Genomic DNA, 18,391 nt, shown 5'->3' with positions numbered 1-18,391 from the left:
TGATCTACTGTTACCCGGATGTTCGCGACAGATACCGATACGTCTCGAACTTTCTGGATTGAAAATACGCGACTATAAAAGCAGCAGCAGCGGCGCCGCTCATCGTAGAAACAAACTTCAAATAGAAAAGGAGCTCAGAGTGTCTCTCGAATATCAAACCAAACCTGGACAGGCGGTGTACTTTAAAGCAGGCACATATTAGTCATTAGATCTATGCCTTTAGAATTTTTTTCTTTTTATTTTAATTTTAGTTATAATGCATTCGTTGTGATTATATGCTTGCAAATTTAAATTTGAAATAAAAATGTAAAAAAATCATTTTGATGTGTTGTTCATTTATTCGATGTCCCCCTTGTACAGTTTCAGCGCCCCACAGTTTGAGAACAGCTGCTATACCCTAAGGGTCGCAGGGGTCTGCTGGAGTCAATCCCAGCCAAACAGAGCGCAGGCAGGAACAAATAGCAGCCCACCACACCAAGCACGCACTAGGGACAATTTAGGATCGCCATTGCACCTAACCTGCATGTCTTTGGACTGTTGGAGGAAACCCACGCAGACTGGTCTCCTTACTGCGAGGCAGCAGCGCTACAACTGCGCCACCCTGCTTGCAGGTATGCATTTTGTGAAAATGTAACTCTGTTTCTGGTCAGTTTGCATTCTTCACACAACGTCGTAGCTAATGTTGAAGATGACGTTTAAAGCCAAACGCAAATTTAATTTAGTATAAAGCGTGCATTCGTTGATTATTGAACTTAAACAGACATGCATTACATGAACACTTTAAGCAGACTCCGCTTTTCTAGTTGGCATGCTCCACACAGCAGCAGTGCCGAGTTGAATTTTGTTCACGTACATATCATTCAAACGAAAACAATTGACAACAGAGATAACTGATGTTAACGAAATCGATCGTTGCTCACACCACTTGGGAAAGACGACTTTACATTTCAGCTTTACAAGTGGAAAGAAAACGTTAGGTTTCCAGTTCATTCATTTTATTTTGAGCGTCCGGCCATCCAAACTAGTAACGCTCATATTTTGCAAACATCAGCAGCATGGTGGGCGCTTCTTACCTGACACCTTGCAGAACAAATCAATTGTTTTTTATGCATCTTTCGGCCTCTTTTTCAATATTTTTTTTTTCTTTCCCGTTCCCTCTCTCCCGTTTGATTCCATTTCAAATTCTTTCTAAATAACGGTAGCGTCACTACACGATCACCGGTCTCACCGCACTATTCCTCTGCGTTGTGTATGAACCGACACAGTTGAAACGGTGATCGTTTTATTCTGCTAAATGAGTAAGAAAATTAAAATGAAATTTAAGATTTCGTGTAGCCTATTCAGTCAGTCTCTCATCATACCTGTAAAGTTTAACTATCAGAGCATGAGAGACGCACTTTAAAAATATTAAGATAAAGTAAAAACAGGACACGTTCATTAACAAAGTAATCATGAAATAAAGAACAACAGCTACATTTAAAAACACAAATCATTCCATTCACATACGTGTTTCATGAATAAAAAACTAAAACATGTCATGTAGCCTATTCAGTCACACTGAGGGAAAAAGGGAAAAAAAATGTTAAAAATTTGACCATATGCTACACTTCATTAAAATTTGAAACAAAAAAATAAAACAAAATGAATACACAGTAGCAAATACCAAACCCCGTACAACATCCAAATATAGTTCAAAGTATATTATACACTTTTAAACAATCTTAATATACAACTTTAATCACAAATGCACGAGACGTATGCACCTCTCGTCATTGTTCTCCTGCTTAACTAACAGGGCGAGAGACGCACACAAAGTCAAAACTTCACTTGAACAAAAACAAGAAACCATTCAACAATAAACCGAAAGGACCTGCGCCCACTACAGAGCGAAAACGCGTGCTAGTTTTCCAGCATAATAACATGATACACTACTCAAAAAATGAAAGGTCCACTTTTGAATGAGAGTTTAGCATCAAGTCAATGACACTTGTGGGCTGTTGATCTGGTCAGTTAAGTAGCAGAGGGGCTTGTTCATCAGTTTAATGAAATGACCAAGAGGTGCACTAGAGGGGCAACAATGAGACGACCCCCAAAACGGGAATGAATGGTTTAACAGGTGGAGGGAGCCCACTGATATTTTTTCCTCCTCATCTGTTTTTCATTTGTCACTGGTCAGTGTCACTACTGGTAGCATGAGGCCATACCTGGACCCTACAGAGCTGGCACAGGTAGTCCAACTTCTCCAGGATGGCAGGCACTTCAATATGTGCCTCCCATTGCCAGAAGGTCTACTGTGTCTCCCAGCACAGTCTCAAGGGCATGGAGGAGATTCCAGGAGACAGACAGGCAGTTCCTCTAGGAGAGCTGGACAGGGAACCTCGTAGAAGGTCCTTAAACCATCATCAGGACCCACTGCTATCTGCTGCTTTGAGCAAGGAGGAACAGGATGAGCACTGGCAGAGCCTACAGAATGACCGCCAGCAGGCAGGCAGAACACTGGTGTGAATGTCTCTGACCAAACAATCAGAAACAGACTTCATGAGGGTGGCCTGAGGGGCCCGACATCCTCTAGTGGGCACCATGGAGCTCAATTGGCATTTGCCATAGAATACCAGAATTGGCAGGTCCACCATTGGTGTGCGCCCTGTGCTTTTCACAGATGAGAGCAGGTTCCTCCTAAGCACATGTGACAGGGTCTGGAGAAGCCGCGGAGAACGTTATGCTGCCTGAAACATCGTTCAGCATGACAGGTTTGGGTGGTGGGTCAGTGATGGTATATCTGGGGAGGCATATCCATGGAGGGACACACAGACCTATACAGGCTAGACAACAGCACCTTGACTGCCATTAGGTATTGGGATAAAATCCTTGGACCCATTATCAGACCCTATGCTGGTGCAGTGGCTTCTGGGTTCCTCCTGGTGCACCACAATGCCCGGCTTCATGTGCTTGTGAGAGGATGAAGGAATTGATCCCCCCACGCTCACTCGCCTGACCTCAGTCCAATAGAACACCTCTGGGTGGGACATTATGTTTGGGTCCATCTAACACTTCTTCAGACTGTCCATGAACTCAGTGATGCCCTGGTCCAGATCTGGGAGGAGATCCCCCAGGACACCATCCATCATCTCATTAGGAGCATACCCCAATGGGGGCATACAAACTACTGAGTATGATTTGGAGTTGCTGCAATGACATTTCGGTCAAAATGGACTCGCCTGCCTGCCTGCCGCATCATCATTTCTTGTCTTTGATTTTTGGAGTGTCTCTGAATTCAGCCCTCTGTAGGTTTATCATTTTCATTTCCATCAAACAATGTGCCATCCTTTCGTTCCTAACCTATTACCAGTCCATATCAGTAGAGAGAACCAGCAGGATATATTTTTTTCCCCTTTGAGATCTGATCTGTTTTCAACGTCTTTACACATACACACAACATGGGGCTTTGCTTTTCTAACTGTAGCAATAAGTGCATTAATACTAATGAGGAACCCCCTCTACATTACATTTCAGTTAACTGTATGTTTGTACGTATTTCTCGTAAACCAACTGCGTAAACGATAAGCTGACAGGTCACAACAGCAAGTTCTCAGCATCTGACACACATCACACTTTACACCAGTCTAGTGTCAGACGTGCACTCCTAATTCTATTTTTTATTCGACCCCTAGATTACGTTGCTTTGTTTAACTTAAGGACAAAAGTTTTGTAACAAATGTTTAAAAAAATACCAGCAAATGATAATTAGGGTGTTACGGAAAAAATAACATTTATCCATTAATCAGTTATCTCTAATACGGGGACACAATGTGTTTTTTTTTACCTTTAAATCACAGAATTACGACGGTCGCATTGCAACTGAAAATCAAATCCTTATCCCCCGTTTAATTAATACGATGCGCATACAAAAAGCTGTAAGTTCATTTCATTCCCTCTTCGTTCGACTTAAGTTAAACGTTTTCAGGTGATAAATACTCTTTTAAGACGTTATAAAATTCATAAGTTCTCATTTTTTTCCCCGTAAGAAGCGACGAGTCCGCTTATAAATGGGGTGCGCATGCGCCCGAGTGAGTGCCACGAGTCCTAAAATAGAATTGCGGAAATGACCGTTTCGCGCATGCGTAGTACAAATCGGCTAGTGACTGCAGCACGATAGAGGCGGACAGAACAGAATGAAAACAAAGAGCGGCGCTGAGGAGGAGGGTCGGTAAGCAACGCCAGAATCGAGTTACACAGAGAAGAGTGGAGCAGGAATCCCGATGAGACGGAAAGACGTAGACGAAGGCAATTTCGAGCGAGCGTGCTAAGGTAACGGAGTGGGCGGCGACCACCGTGGTGTGTTCATATGTTGGCGGTTAAAAAAAAAATAAACGTGCGGTATAGCGGTGTGAACGCGAGCGCAGCGGAAAACTTGAGCAGGTCGGTCTGAGCGGCGTAGACGTCGCTGGGATTGTGGGAGGACATTTGTAAACGAATATCGCAGTACACGGTTATTTACAGTAAATTACGAATATGTTTTATTATTGCTGGATGTTAAAGTCATTATGCTCTAGTAAACTGCGAATGCAGCCATGCTAATTTTCCAGCATTCATTAAATCAGTTTGATTCAAAATGCCGTGAACTTTTGTAAAGCTTTCCTCTAAAATCAACTGGCACTTGTTAGAGAGTTTAAACCTTGTAGTTCCCAACCAGACACGCCATGTTGTGAGCTGCAGCAAGTTCCTCGTCGTCAGCCCTGACTACATGATAAGTGACGTTAAGTGAGTGAAGTCAACACCTCTCACAAGAGTTTAAGGAATGATTGTCTCCTAGAATAAAATCCCAAAACCAATAATCGGCAAAGCCTTCTGATTTCAGTTTAGAATTTTATTAAAGATAACTAAAGGTCTTAGCTCGCTAACGCCCGTTATCTCACGGTTGAGCCGCACGAAGAACGATGGTTTGACAGTGCGGGTCGGCCCCACGCTACCGGGTCTCACAGGGAGCCTTTTCATCCCGCCACCGCCGATGAAGCAATGAGTAAACGAATGAGGACACCACATAAAGGAAGGTGAATCAGTGCTTCTATTTAAAACCACATACGAGTATCCTCAAAGTAGAGCACACAGTTCAACAAATAAATCATCCACACAAAAAAGAAGTTTACATGTGGAGGTTAAAAGCAATCCAATAGATGATCCATTAAAATGTTAAAAAAGCATAGTGCAGGAAGCTGTCCTTAAAACCGTGAGCCCTGGTGTGCTCCCTAAAACACAGGTGTCTCCTTGGCTTAACTGAGAGTGGGTCAGTTCACCCACTTTCATTGCTGCCCCTAGGCTCGGGTCCCAGTGGATTAGTGACGGTGAGACTCGGGATAAAAACTAAGAGTGCCAGAGAGCTGACCGAATCATGGCTGTCAAGCGAAAACGCCATCAACAGGCACTTCAACATAAAAACCAGCATATGCAGGCTTGAAAAGAAAACATATGCATATTAAATAAAACTTTAAGCCAAGGTTTATGCTACTGCTAGGCAAGCGCTTTACTGTTTATACTTGCACGTGTGCTTTATGTAAATCTTGTAGAGTCCACCAGGCGACAGTGCGAGATATCATCATGGTAAGGAACATCCACTAAATTCTGAGGACACCTTGGCACAATATCTCTGAATAGAATGGATGTTTAATGATTCCATCCATCAGTTCAGGGATGTGCCCATTCCAACAAGCATCGGGCGCGAGGAACAAACAGTAGCTCGAGGGGGCAACAGCTCATCACAAGTTGAATACAAACACAAACACAGGCACACACTAGCCTCCTAGTGTAACCAAAACCCCAAACCTGCATGTTCTTGGAAGGAAACCGGAGCACACTGCGGAAATCCACCGGGAAAACATGCAGACTTCAGCAGGATCCACCAAGGATTTTACTCCCTACAAAGCAGCAGTGCTACCACCCATGCATGTAATTATTAGGTTATTTATCTGTTAAATGTAATATAGATACTTTATATATTTCACCTTGAAAGTGATATCAAATATAAATCTAAGGATAATAATGGGCAGAGAGCTGGAATATCATAAATTGAATGCATGCTGTGGTCTGTCACTGTGTTCCAGTTAAACGTGCGTCCGGTTGAACTTGTGTGTGCTTATATCTGACACAGTGGTCTTATTTAATATGTGGATGTTCTTCTTGTTAAGCCTGCATGTGCTGAGTTCACGTCTGTCGATGGCGTTTCAGGCAGCTCTCTGGCACCCTTAGTGTTAGGCTTGAATTTGACTTGTGCTGTTGGTCCCATTTAACTGTGTGTCTGGTCGAACTTGTATGTGCATAAATAAGAGGCTGTGGGTCCTTTCTTCTGACTGCATTGCAACGTTCCTGTGTATTAGTTTTAAAACTTTACCAGTTGTAAATACTGCCCTCGTCCATCCCCATTTTTAAAGTTCTCCTCTCCCTTTAACATTTTAAATGTGACCCTCCTCTTCTTTTAGGTTCACCACCCGTCCATTTATGAACGACGACTCTCTTGCACATGCCCTACACAAGTGTTCATGTCCTGTTAGAAATGCATACCCTCTTTCCTCTTCTTGCCCACCAGAATTTATCAGTGTGGTGGTGATCTGCACACTTCCGCTTTCCATTTACCACATTGCCATGTAAGCCATGGATGTCCGTCTGTCTGTTATATAGTGCCTTTCATATCTGTCTGTCTCTCTCTCTCTCATATATAGTTTCTTTTTCTGTCTATCTAACTGTCACTTTATTTTGAATCCCCAGTCCTTCTGGTCATGCAGTGAGGTGTCTAATGGCCTCCAGTCCTTAGCTGTCCATCGGAGGAGGGAATCCTAGAAGAGAAAAGCAGAAATTTTTTGAGGGAGTGAAGTCTTCCACAGAGCGTGGCCTCAGCCGAAGTCGATGACATGGATCAAAGAGCAGCACCCATTAAACAGGAGGACTGTGAGTACGGTGTACCAGAGGTTGTATGTGTGAAGCTGGAGGATTGTGAAGGAGGACTTTCAGTTTTTAAAGAGGAGGAGCCTGGTGACATTAAAGTTGAGGATTCCAAGGATTTCTCGGTTAGTCTTGGAGTGCAGACACATGAAGCTGGGAACATTTTCAACCAAGATGTTTCTGAAGAGTCTCATTCCAGTTTATCGTCCTGGTTCACTAATGAGGAAAACCTGGCAACCCCACAGAATTCCATCAAAGTGAAATCTGAGTTCTCTGAATTTGAAATGAAAATCGATGAAGGAAATGGAGGAGAAGAAGAAGAAGAAGAGCAGCAGTCCTCTAGGAGTGAAGCAATAAGTAAGTAGTGTGGTTAAATAGAAATGTGAAGCTGAGCACATATACAAGTTCTAATGGTGAGTGCACTTGTGTTTTTAAAAAGTGAAAATGGGACACACGTTAGTTTGAGATTTATTAGAGAACACATGTCCCGGTGCATGAAATAATAATTCTGTGGTTCCAAAAAAGTGTCCAGCATTTGATATTCACTGTATAAAGTTATGATGTTAGATTTGAAATACTATGCACCTCTTCTGTACTGTACTAAGGTTGATGGAAAGAAAGATATTTTTAAGTGCTGTAGTTAATGCCCAAATGTGCACAAAAAATGTTTTAGTTCAAACTCATAAAAGAGTTCTGTCATGTTGTCTGCTGTGCCAAGATGCCTGCGGATGGCGTGATTCACTTTTAGTGTGTCTGGTCATAGACTGGCATCCTGACACTCGCAGACGTCATTGTGAAAGTGCTTGGAGTGCGGGCTGACATGTGTAACGTGTACATCTGTGGAAAAGAGAAAGGCAACGTATTGACTGCATCGTATAGCCTTACAATTTGTACACACACACCCATGTATATTTACACGTAAGTATAAAAATAAGGCATGTGTATATAATAGTATATGATATACAGTATCTCACAAAAGTGAGTACACCCCTCCCATTTTTGTAAATATTTTATTCTATCTTTTCATGGGACAACACTGAGGATACGACACTCTGATCCAGTGTAAAGTAGTCCGTGTACAGCTTGTATCACAGTGTAAATCTGCTGTCCCCTCAACTCAACACACGGCCATTAATGTCTAACAACAGAAGTGAGTCCACCCCTAAGTGACAAATGTCCAAATTGTGCCTAAAGTGTCCATATTTTGTGTGGCTGCCCACCATTATTCTCTTGGGCATGGAGTTCACGTGAGCTTCACAGGTCGCCACTGGAATCCTCTTCCACTCCTCCATGATGACATCACGGAGCTGGTGGATGTTAGAGACCTTGCGCTCCTCCACCTTCCCCACAGATGCTCAATAGGGTTTAGGTCTGGAGATGTGCTTGGCCAGTGGTCATCTTGGAAGTTATCATGTTGGCATACTGCCCTGTGGCCCAGGGAGGGGATCACGCTCTGCTTCAGTATGTCTCAGTACATGTTGGCATTCATGATGCCCTCAATGAACTGTAGCTCCCCAGTGCTGGCAGCACTCACACAGCCCCAAACCATGACACTCCCACCACCATGCTGGACTGTAGGCGAGAGACACTTTTCTTTGTACTCCTCACCTGGTTGCCGCCACACACGCTTGACACCATCTGAACCAAAGAAGTGTATCTTGGTCTCATCAGACCACAGCACGTGTTCCAGTAATCCATGTCCTTAGTCTGCTTGTCTTTCTTGTGCATCATCTTTAGAAGAGGCTTCCTTCTGGGACGACAGCCATGCAGACCAATTTGATGCAGTGTGCGGCGGGCGTGTGGTCTGAGCACTGCCAGGCTGACCTCTGTAGCAATGCTGGCCGCACTCATACGTCTGTTTTCAAAAGACAACCCCTGGATATGACGCTGAGCACAGACACAGGCACAACTTCTTTGGTCGGCCATGGCGAGGCTTGTTCTGAGTGGAGCCTGTCCTGTTAAACCTGTCGCTGTGTGGTCTTGGCCACCGTGCTGCAGCTCAGTTTCAGGGTGTGTGTTGCCAATCATCTTATAGCCTCGGCCATCTTTATCGAGAGCAACAAGTCTTTTTGGCAGACCCTTAGAGAGTTCTTTGCCATGAGGTGCCATGTTGAACTTCCAGTGCCCAGTGAGAGAGAGAACACCAAATCTAACACACCTGAGACCTTGGAACACAAATGAGTCACATGACACCGGGGAGGGAAAATGGCTAACTGGCCACACTTTGGACATTTGTCACTTAGGGGTACCTCACTTTTGTTGTTAGAAATTAATGGCTGTGTGTTGAGTTATTTTGAGGGGACAGCAAGTTTACACAGTGATACAAGCTGCACACGGACTACTTTACATTGGATCAGAGTGTCGTATCTTCAGTGTTGCCCCATGAAAAGATAGAATAAAATTTTAACAAAAATGGGAGGGGTCTACTCGCATATATTCGGCAAAAAAAGAAACGTCCTCTGACTTTCAACTGTTTTTACTTTCAGTAAACTTAATGTGTAAATATTTGTATGAACACTAAAAGAGTCAACACCATAAGACATAAACTACAAATGTTTCACAATGTGTCCCTGAATGAAGGGAGGCTCAAAATCAAAAGTACCAGTCAGTATCTGGTGTGGCCACCAGCTGCTTGAAGTACTGCAGTGCATCTCCTCCTCATGGACTGGACCAGATTTGTCAGTTCTTGCTGTGAGATGTTACCCCACTCTTCCACCAAGGCACCTGCAAGTTCCTGGACATTTCTGGGGGGAATGGCCCTAGCCATCGATCCAAATCGATCCCGCTCTATGGTACAGGCCTCGGTGTAACGCTCATTCCTTCGACGATAAACATGAATCTGTCCATCACCCCTGGTGAGACAAAACCGTGACTCATCAGTGAAGAGCACTTTTTGCCACTCCTGTCTGGTCCAGCGAAGGTGGGTTTGTGCCCATAGGCGGCGTTGTTGCTGGTGATGTCTGGTAAGGACCTGCCTTACAACAGGCCTACAAGCCCTCAGTCCAGCCTCTCTCAGTCTATTGCGGACAGTCTGAGCACTGATGGAGGGATTGTGTGTTCCTGGTGTGACTCGGGCAGTTGTTGTGGCCATCCTGTACCTGTCACGCAGGTGTGATATTCGGATGTACCGATCCTGTGCAGGTGTTGTTACACGTGGTCTTCCACTGCGAGGATGATCAGCTGTCCTTCCTGTCTCCCTGTAGCGCTGTCTTAGGCGTCTCACAGTGCGGACATGGCAATTTATTCAGCAGTCCTCATGCCTCCCTGCAGCATGCCTAATGCACGTTCACGCAGATGAGCAGGGAGCCTGGGCATCTTTCACAGTCGGTAGACAAGTCTCTTTAGTGTCCTGCGTTTTTAGATCTGTGACCTTAAATGTCTACTTTCTGTAAGCTGTTAAGGTCTTAACGACCATTCCACAGGTGCATGTTAATTAATTGATTATGGTTAATTGAACATGCATGGAAAACATTGTTTAAACCCTTTACAATGAAGATCTGTAAAGTTATTTGGATTTTTAAAACATTATTGTTGAAATACACAGTCCTGAAAGAGGGACGTTTCTTTTTTTGCTGAGTATATATCATTCCACAAATGTTCAATTGGATTGAAGTCTGGCCGTTCTAACAACTTGATTTTCTTTCTGTGGATCCAGTTGAGAGTTCCCTTTGCTGCATGTTGCACTGCTGGAAGGTCTACCCAAGTCTCATCCACATCACCCTGGTGGATGGCAGCAGATTCATTTCAAGAATCTTTCGGTACACAGCCATATCTCACCCCAAATTTGTCATTCCTTCAATGACATGAAGTCGGCCATTACCATGAGATAAGAAACAGCCCCACTCCGTTATGCTTCCACCTTCAAGCTTCACTGTTGGTTTGGTGTTTTTCAGATGATGTGCAGTGCCAATTCTCCTCCCAACATGGTGTGACGGCCAAAAAGTTCAACTTTGGTCTCCCAGTTCTTTCATAGGCCTGATCAAATGTTGCGTGGCAAACTTTAAATGAGCGCCAATGTGCCTTCTCCTCAGCAATGGAGTCCTGTGGGGTGAGTGCATAGAGGCCATGTTGGTGGAGGACACTGCCTATTGTTGTACCTGCTGCCTCCAAGTCTTTGCAAGTGGTCCTTGGCTGCTCTTCTGACTCTCCTTCTAACTCCCTGGTCAGAAATGTTCCAAGGAGCTCCTGTGCGTGGCCGGTCGATGGTGGAGTGAAGTTCCTTCAGGTTACAGATAGTGGTGCCTACTGGCAGATTCACAAGTTTTCAAATACGCCTGTAACCCGTTCCACTGAGATGGTTTGTGACCATCAGGTTGTGAAGGTCTTGGGTGAGCTCTTTGCTTTTACCCATCATGAGATGTTTCTCGTGGGACACCTTTTACTCGCCCATCAATATGAACTAACTCAGCTGATATCAATTTGGACAGATAGCAGGTGGAACTACTTTCTGTCTTCTTAGATATTTTCACTAATTACTTGCCCTTCTTTACCTTTTTCCTTGCGTCATTCCACTTTATTACACACACCCTTATTTATGGCCTTTAATTTTGTGAATTCTTCATATTTGTGGATTTCTTGAGTTAATTCCAATGTCTGGTGAGAATTTTATGTGAATTGCCTGATTGGAAACATATTTACAGAAAAAAAAAATGTTGACACGTACAATACTTACTTCCCCCAGATATGTGTGTGTGTGCTGTATTATTTGTATTTTGTATGTAAAAATCAATAGACGTCAGTAATGTTCAAGTGCTATTAATCGTGCCACTTTTCACAAATTTTTTTTTTTTTTGCGTGATTATGTCCAAAAATTCACCTTCTCATACATAGACCCAAATAGAGCAATGCTTTGAAAGTTGTTTCGTAAACTTGTAAATCCACATACAGTAGACATGTTGCTCAGGTCCCGGTCCTTTCCAATCGCCGATTATAAACCTACAGAATGTGTGCAGATTGTCCCATAATTCAGTTTACATTTAATCCAATCCATGCAGAAGGTCAGAGCCTATCCAGATCGCACTGGGCACGCGGCAGGCAGCAGCAATCTGTGGTTGCCAGTCCACCTTCTGGCAGATTCACCCACACAGGGCCACTTTAGAGTCACCTGTTCATCTAGCCTTCACGTTTTGGGGGGGATGCGAGACAAGAACTGCAATCTATTTAGAGAAACCAATGTGGACGCGGACAACTAGTGGCTGATTGACTGTAGAACACTGGAACCATGAGGTACAGTCAAGGTAAAAAGTATGTGAACCCTTTGGAGTGATCTGGTTTACTGCATGAATTGGTCCTAAAAAGTGATCTGCTCTTCATCCAAGTCCCAGGTACTGATGATCTACACAATGAGCTTAAGCCAGTGACACACAAACAAGTTCGACTCTTTCATGTCTTTATTTTACAAACACATTCAACGTTCACAGTGGTAGTGTATAAAGTAAGTGAACCTTGGGATTTAGTAACTGGTCGAGCCTCCTTTGGCAGCAGTGACCTCAACCAGACACTTCCTGTAACTGCAGATCAGACCTGCTCATCATGTTGGAGAATTTCCTCCCATTCTTCCCTGCAGAATTGCCCTAACTCTTCCATATTCTTTGGTTGTCTTCTGTGTGTGGCTCTCTGACTCTCTCTCTTCAAGTCATTCAATAGGATTGAGGTCTGGGCTCTGACTGGGCCACTCCAAAAGGCGCAGTTTGTTCTTCTGAAGCCATTGTGCTGTGGATTTGCTGTGATGTTTGGGCTCGTTGTCCTGCTGCATCACCCAGCCTCTTCTGAGTTGAAGTTGACAGACAGACACCCTCACATCATCCTGGAGAATTTGTTGATAAACTTGGGAATTCATTTTCACCTCAATGATGCGAAGCTGTCCGGGCCCTGAGGCAGCAAAGCAGGCCCAAATCCTGATGTTCCCTCCACCATACTTTACTGTAGGGATGATGTTTTGATGTTGATATTCGGTGCCCTTTTTACACCAAATGAAGTTCTGCTTGTTCCTCCTAAAGAGTTCAATTTGGTCTCATCACTCCACAAAACATTTTCCCAGTACTGTTGTGGAGTGTCCAAGTGCTCTTTCACAAGCTTCAGCCGTTCAGCGATTATCTTTTTTGATAGCACTGGCTTCCTTCTTGGTGTCCTGCCATGGACTCCTTTCTTGTTGAATGTTTTGCGTATAGTTGACTTGTGAACAGAGATGTTAGCCACTTCTAGTGACTTCTTCAAGTCCTCTGCTGTCACTCGAGGGTTCTTCTTCACCTCATTGCTGACTTTGCGTTGTGCTCTTGGGGTCATCTTGGCAGGGTAGCCACAATACCAGATTGTCTCCATTTATAGACAACTTGGCTAACAGTAGACTGATGAATATCTCAGATCTTTGAGATGACTTTTTAACCCTTTCCAGCCTTAGGTAGATGAACAATTCTCCATCATAGCTCTTCAGACAGCTCTTTTGTGCGAGGCAGGACTCCCATCTGGATATGCTTCTTGTCAAAAGCTCCAACTCGAACTTTATAGTGTTTGGGATCAATCAAAGTCATTGTAGGCCACCACACCTCTGAACTTGTTTCATTAAATGGACTCCGGGTGTGAGAAATTCGGACTGCAATGAGCTTTTTAAAAAGTCATTAGCTTGGGGTCCACTTATTTTTTCCAACCTTCAGTTTCACAGTTTGAATGATTTATTCAATGTGGTCAAAAATTCTCAGAAAATCTTCAGTTATAGGAGACTGTTTGTTCATTATTGTGACTGACATGAAGATATGGCCATGCTTTATATGGGAATTAGACATAAATAGAGAGAATTCCTAGGGGTTCACAGACTTTTTACTTTGACTGTAGTGGTGCTACCCTAATGCTATCTTTGGCACTTATGTTAGTTTTTAATAAATGCAAATTAGGTTCTTAAAGCATCTCGTCATCATCGAATACACCAAAACAAATACCAAGTTGACGTCCCACATTCCAATTGCTGAAGGCCCGCTGCCTACGCAGCCCCTCTCTGTTACTCCACCATGCATTACGATGGCGGTGAATGTCACCAATTGTAGTGGAACAAGACAAAGCTTAAGGGCTCTGAGTCCATCATTGAAGGTGTTGCACCTTCAGCAGATTAGGAGGACAGAAATGAGTGGAGCATCTGAAAAAACTAGTATTAGTAAGAGCGGTGAAAGTAACAAAGAGTGAGGGGGCAGTAGTGATACTAAAGGACTCCTCATGACACCCTCACTTCATCAGCATCAACTATTACATGCCATTCATTATTTTCTTAACCTGGAGGTGTGGGCATCAGATGGTGATTAATGATTAGCAAAAGCATTGAAAATAATGGGTGAGCAGTCAAAAGTGACCACTGGATATGGAGGGGCTTGAACCTGAGTTTGGCTGAATCCTCATGACACCCTCACTTCATCAGCTTCAATTATCAGATCCCATTCATCCAATTTCTTAACCTGGAGATGTGGGCAGCTTTGAAAGTGAGTCAGACATCAAACATGAATGCCAGCCCCCTGCAGGGCATACTGACACACACTGCCACACCAAATGGTGATTGCTGTTTAGCAAAAGCAGTGAAAATAATGAGTGAGTAGTCAACCATCACCACGGGATAGGGAGAGGTTTGAACTTGAGTTTGACCGAATCCTCATGACTGACTCACTTGATCAGCTACACTTGTTGGTTTCCCTCCATTCATCCATCTTCATAATCTGAGTTATCTGACAGCTTTTGAAGTGAGGGCACCCCAGCACACACATATACCCTCAGTCACAGCAAACAGTGTTTAACACAGCAGATACCTCTATGAGATATGGGAGGAATATGGAGAACATCCAGAAGGGGAACATGCTAAGTCTATACAAAGAGCAGGAACTGAATCTCAGTGTAGCCAGCATTACTAGCCTGTGTTCTGCCTGTCTCTTTACAATAATGTCATTATTTTAAAACATCTGACTTCTCTGTTTGTGTTATTACAGATTTCCAAGAGAATGGTAGCTCCTCTTTGCCTTCATTTGCTCAGCTGTCTCTTCTGTGCAGACTGCGCCATAAACTAGACAAGCAGAAGATGACGATATCAACAATAGGATCAGAAAATTTGACAGCAGCCACTTTGCAGAGTTCTTCTCCTCCTGTTGTCCAACAAAGAAGGGAAGGAGCTATTGACACTGACCATCAAGTGTGTGAACACCTCATTCAAACTGGAGAGAAGCCCTATTGTTGTTCTGAATGTGGTAAACAATTCTCATTACTAAGCTATCTTCAGAGACACAAAAGAACCCACACTGGATGGAAGCCCCACTGTTGTTCTGAATGTGGCAAACGATTCTTAGTACCAAGTAATCTGCAGAGGCATGAAAGAATCCACACTGGAGAGAAACCTTTTTCTTGTTCTGAATGTGGGAAACGATTTGCTTTCAGTAGCTCTCTTCAGCGTCACACAGTGATTCATACTGGGGAAAAGTCACATTGCTGTTCTGAATGTGGCAAGCAATTCTCACAACTTGGCCATCTTCAGAGGCACAAAAAAATCCACACTGGAGAAAAACCTTATTGCTGTTCAGAGTGTGGCAAGCGATTCTCTGACACCAGCAGTTTTCGACAGCATACCCAAATGCATGCTGGAATGCAACCATATAGCTGTTCTGAATGTGGTAAACGATTCTCAAAAGTAAGCCATTTTAATAGCCACAATAGAATCCATAATGGAGAAAAACCTTTTTGTTGTTTTCAATGTGGCAAAAGATTCTCTGATAAAAGTTCTCTTCGGTATCACACACTAATGCATACTGGAGAGAAACCATTTGTCTGTTCTGAATGTGGCAAACGATTCTCACATCCAAGTCATCTTCAGAGGCATAAAAGAACCCACACTGGAGAGAAACCTCATTGCTGTTCTGAATGTGGCAAACAATTTTCAATACTAAGCAATCTTCAGAGGCACACAAGAACCCACTTTGGAGAGGAGAAAAAAAACAGTAGCAAAATACCAAGAAATGCCAAATGTGGGACATAAAAACAGAAATAGTGCCTTTTCTAGGGTCAATGGGACTAATAAAGAGAAACGTTCATGCCCATCTTGACATACCACCAGTTACAATAACTCCTTATGAACTGCAAGAAGAAGCCTTATTAGGAACAATGCAGGTCCAATGGTGAGCCCTCGTGGCAAACTTAAGAGACTGAGAAATTAATCCTTGCAATTAGACTATCCTGACTAAAGGTGAGATTCACTCCTGTTCTGATAGTAATTGCACCAGGAACACCCGAGAGAGAGAGAGGCCATATTGCTGCTCCGATTGTGGTAAAAGATATGCCAGTTTATTTAAACGTACAAAAATCCACACTGGAGGGAAAACCTGATTGTTGTTCTGAATATGATATACAATTTTCAGTTTTACGTGGGCTTCGTCGACACTCACGACTTTACGCTGGACATAATGCGGTCCTGAGGAGTCCTGACTACTGTGGTTTTGATGTGGAACTTCAGGTGGTCGACTCCATTGTGTAATCAATCTGTTACTACTTTCTTACTATGAAATTATGATAAACTAGGGGACTGTGCTGCCTGCTCGCTTTGCTCGCCGACCCTCTGCCCGACACTACACAATTGCGTCTATACAGATCTGCAGCTCTCGTATGGTGCGTACAATTTAAAGAGATTGTTATTTTCATGGGAATTGTTGCATATGCATAAAAAAAGTAACTATTTTACATTACATAAAAATAGTGGCGGCACGGTGGCGCAGTGGTAGCGCTGCTGCCTCGCAGTTAGGAGACCCGGGTTCGCTTCCCAGGTCCTCCCTGCGTGGAGTTTGCATGTTCTCCCGTGTCTGCGTGGGTTTCCTCCGGGCGCTCCGGTTTCCTCCCACAATCCAAAGACATGCAGGTTAGGTGGATTGGCGATTCTAAATTGGCCCTAGTGTGTGCTTGGTGTGTGGGTGTGTTTGTGTGTGTCCTGCGGTGGGTTGGCACCCTGCCCTGGATTGGTTCTTGCCTTGTGCCCTGTGTTGGCTGGGATTGGCTCCAGCAGACCCCCGTGACCCTATTCGGATTCAGCGGGTTAGGAAATGGATGGATGGAAAATAGTAAAAAATTGTAAAACGTAATAAATTGAAAGAAAATTATGTTTCATGTTGCGTTTAAGGTATTGGTTGCGTTATATGTTTTTGTTCTGTTTGGCTTTGAACTTAACACGCAATACTTTTTAAACTTACACTTTTACTGTACAAACAATATTAGGAATTAACTTTCCTTCAAGATCACACTGAATTTTGATTTTCATTGTGACAACTCAACATATAACTGCCTCTGAGTGAATTTCGTTTCTTTCTCTCTAATAAATAAATCCGACTTTTTCGAATGTTTGTCCCTGTGATTTGTTAATTGTCTTTGCAAAAGCTATTCTAACGGGAAACTGTTAACGTTTTAATACGAATGGCATATCAAGATCGCCTTTGGTGTCCAATGTTATCCCCTGAAGATGTGCTACATTACCTGTCTTGTCGCCTGTTAACATTTTACATGTCAGAATTGTTCTACCAATTTTGAAAACAACTAATCTTATCCTACTGCATAGCCCATCACTCAGACATCAATTGCGTAATAACATTACGATACGTCCTCCTTTCAACAGTAATGCAGCTGGTGGAAGACTGGATGGTGTTAACGGTTGTAGATATTCTTCAGGATATTACAATACAATACAATTTATTTTTGTATAGCCCAAACTCACACAAGGAGTGCCACAATGGGCTTTAACAAGCCCTGCTTCTTGACAGCCCCCCAGCCTTGACTCTCTAAGAAGACAAGAAAAAAATAACCCTAGTAGGGAAAAAAATGGAAGAAACCTCCGGAAAGGCAATTCAAAGAGAGACCCCTTTCCAGGTAGGTGGGGCATGCAGTGGGTGTCAAAAAGAAGAGGGTCAATACAATACAATACAATACACGGAACAGAAGTAATCCTCGATACAGTATAAAAATATTACAAGTACGGAGCAGAATTTAACAGTAGGTGATATCACATAATATGATTTGGAATTGTTCAGAGTCCTGGAGACCCCAGCCATCAACCTGCCTCCCCCTATTGTAAATACCACAGCTGAAATAGCCAATCCGATGAAAGGACCCCTCTACCTGACTATTCCTGTGATCCTCCATCAGGGATGACTTTACCTTAGGCAGGCAAAACAACTTGGCAGGTGGGCCGTGGCACCAAGTGCCACATCTGAGTACCGAGAAGAGAAACAGAATAGGTGAGAGTTAGTATCCACTTCTGACTATCATATTACTTATTACTCCTCCTATTGGCCATTCCACAGCTGAAATGGCCAATCCGATGAAAGGACCCCCCTCTACCTGACGATTCCTGTGATCCTGCAATGTAAGTTGATGTTTTCATCTTCCACACCATCACCACCAGCTGTTTCAGCAGAGTCTACTGATACACATTTAACCAATCTGCCATGTAACC

At 43.4% G+C, this 18,391-nt stretch overlaps 1 protein-coding gene across 1 annotated transcript in view; it reads left to right on the top strand.

The window, feature by feature from the left end:
* LOC120528170 (gastrula zinc finger protein XlCGF57.1-like) overlaps positions 1-16,640 on the top strand; it is a 32,940-nt gene extending 16,300 nt beyond the window's left edge. Inside the window, exon 4 of the mRNA XM_039752255.1 lies at positions 15,187-16,640. Coding sequence (XP_039608189.1) covers positions 15,187-15,934 — 748 coding nt within the window. The 3' untranslated portion in view covers positions 15,935-16,640. The remainder of the gene's footprint in view (positions 1-15,186) is intronic.
* Positions 16,641-18,391: the final 1,751 nt, after the last annotated feature.

The sequence above is a fragment of the Polypterus senegalus genome, chromosome 4 (genome assembly GCF_016835505.1).
Source record: "Polypterus senegalus isolate Bchr_013 chromosome 4, ASM1683550v1, whole genome shotgun sequence".
In the NCBI taxonomy this organism is placed as follows: Eukaryota; Metazoa; Chordata; class Cladistia; order Polypteriformes; family Polypteridae; genus Polypterus; species Polypterus senegalus.
Note: the sequence above shows the minus strand (reverse complement) of the source record. Positions and strands in the feature narration are given on the sequence as shown.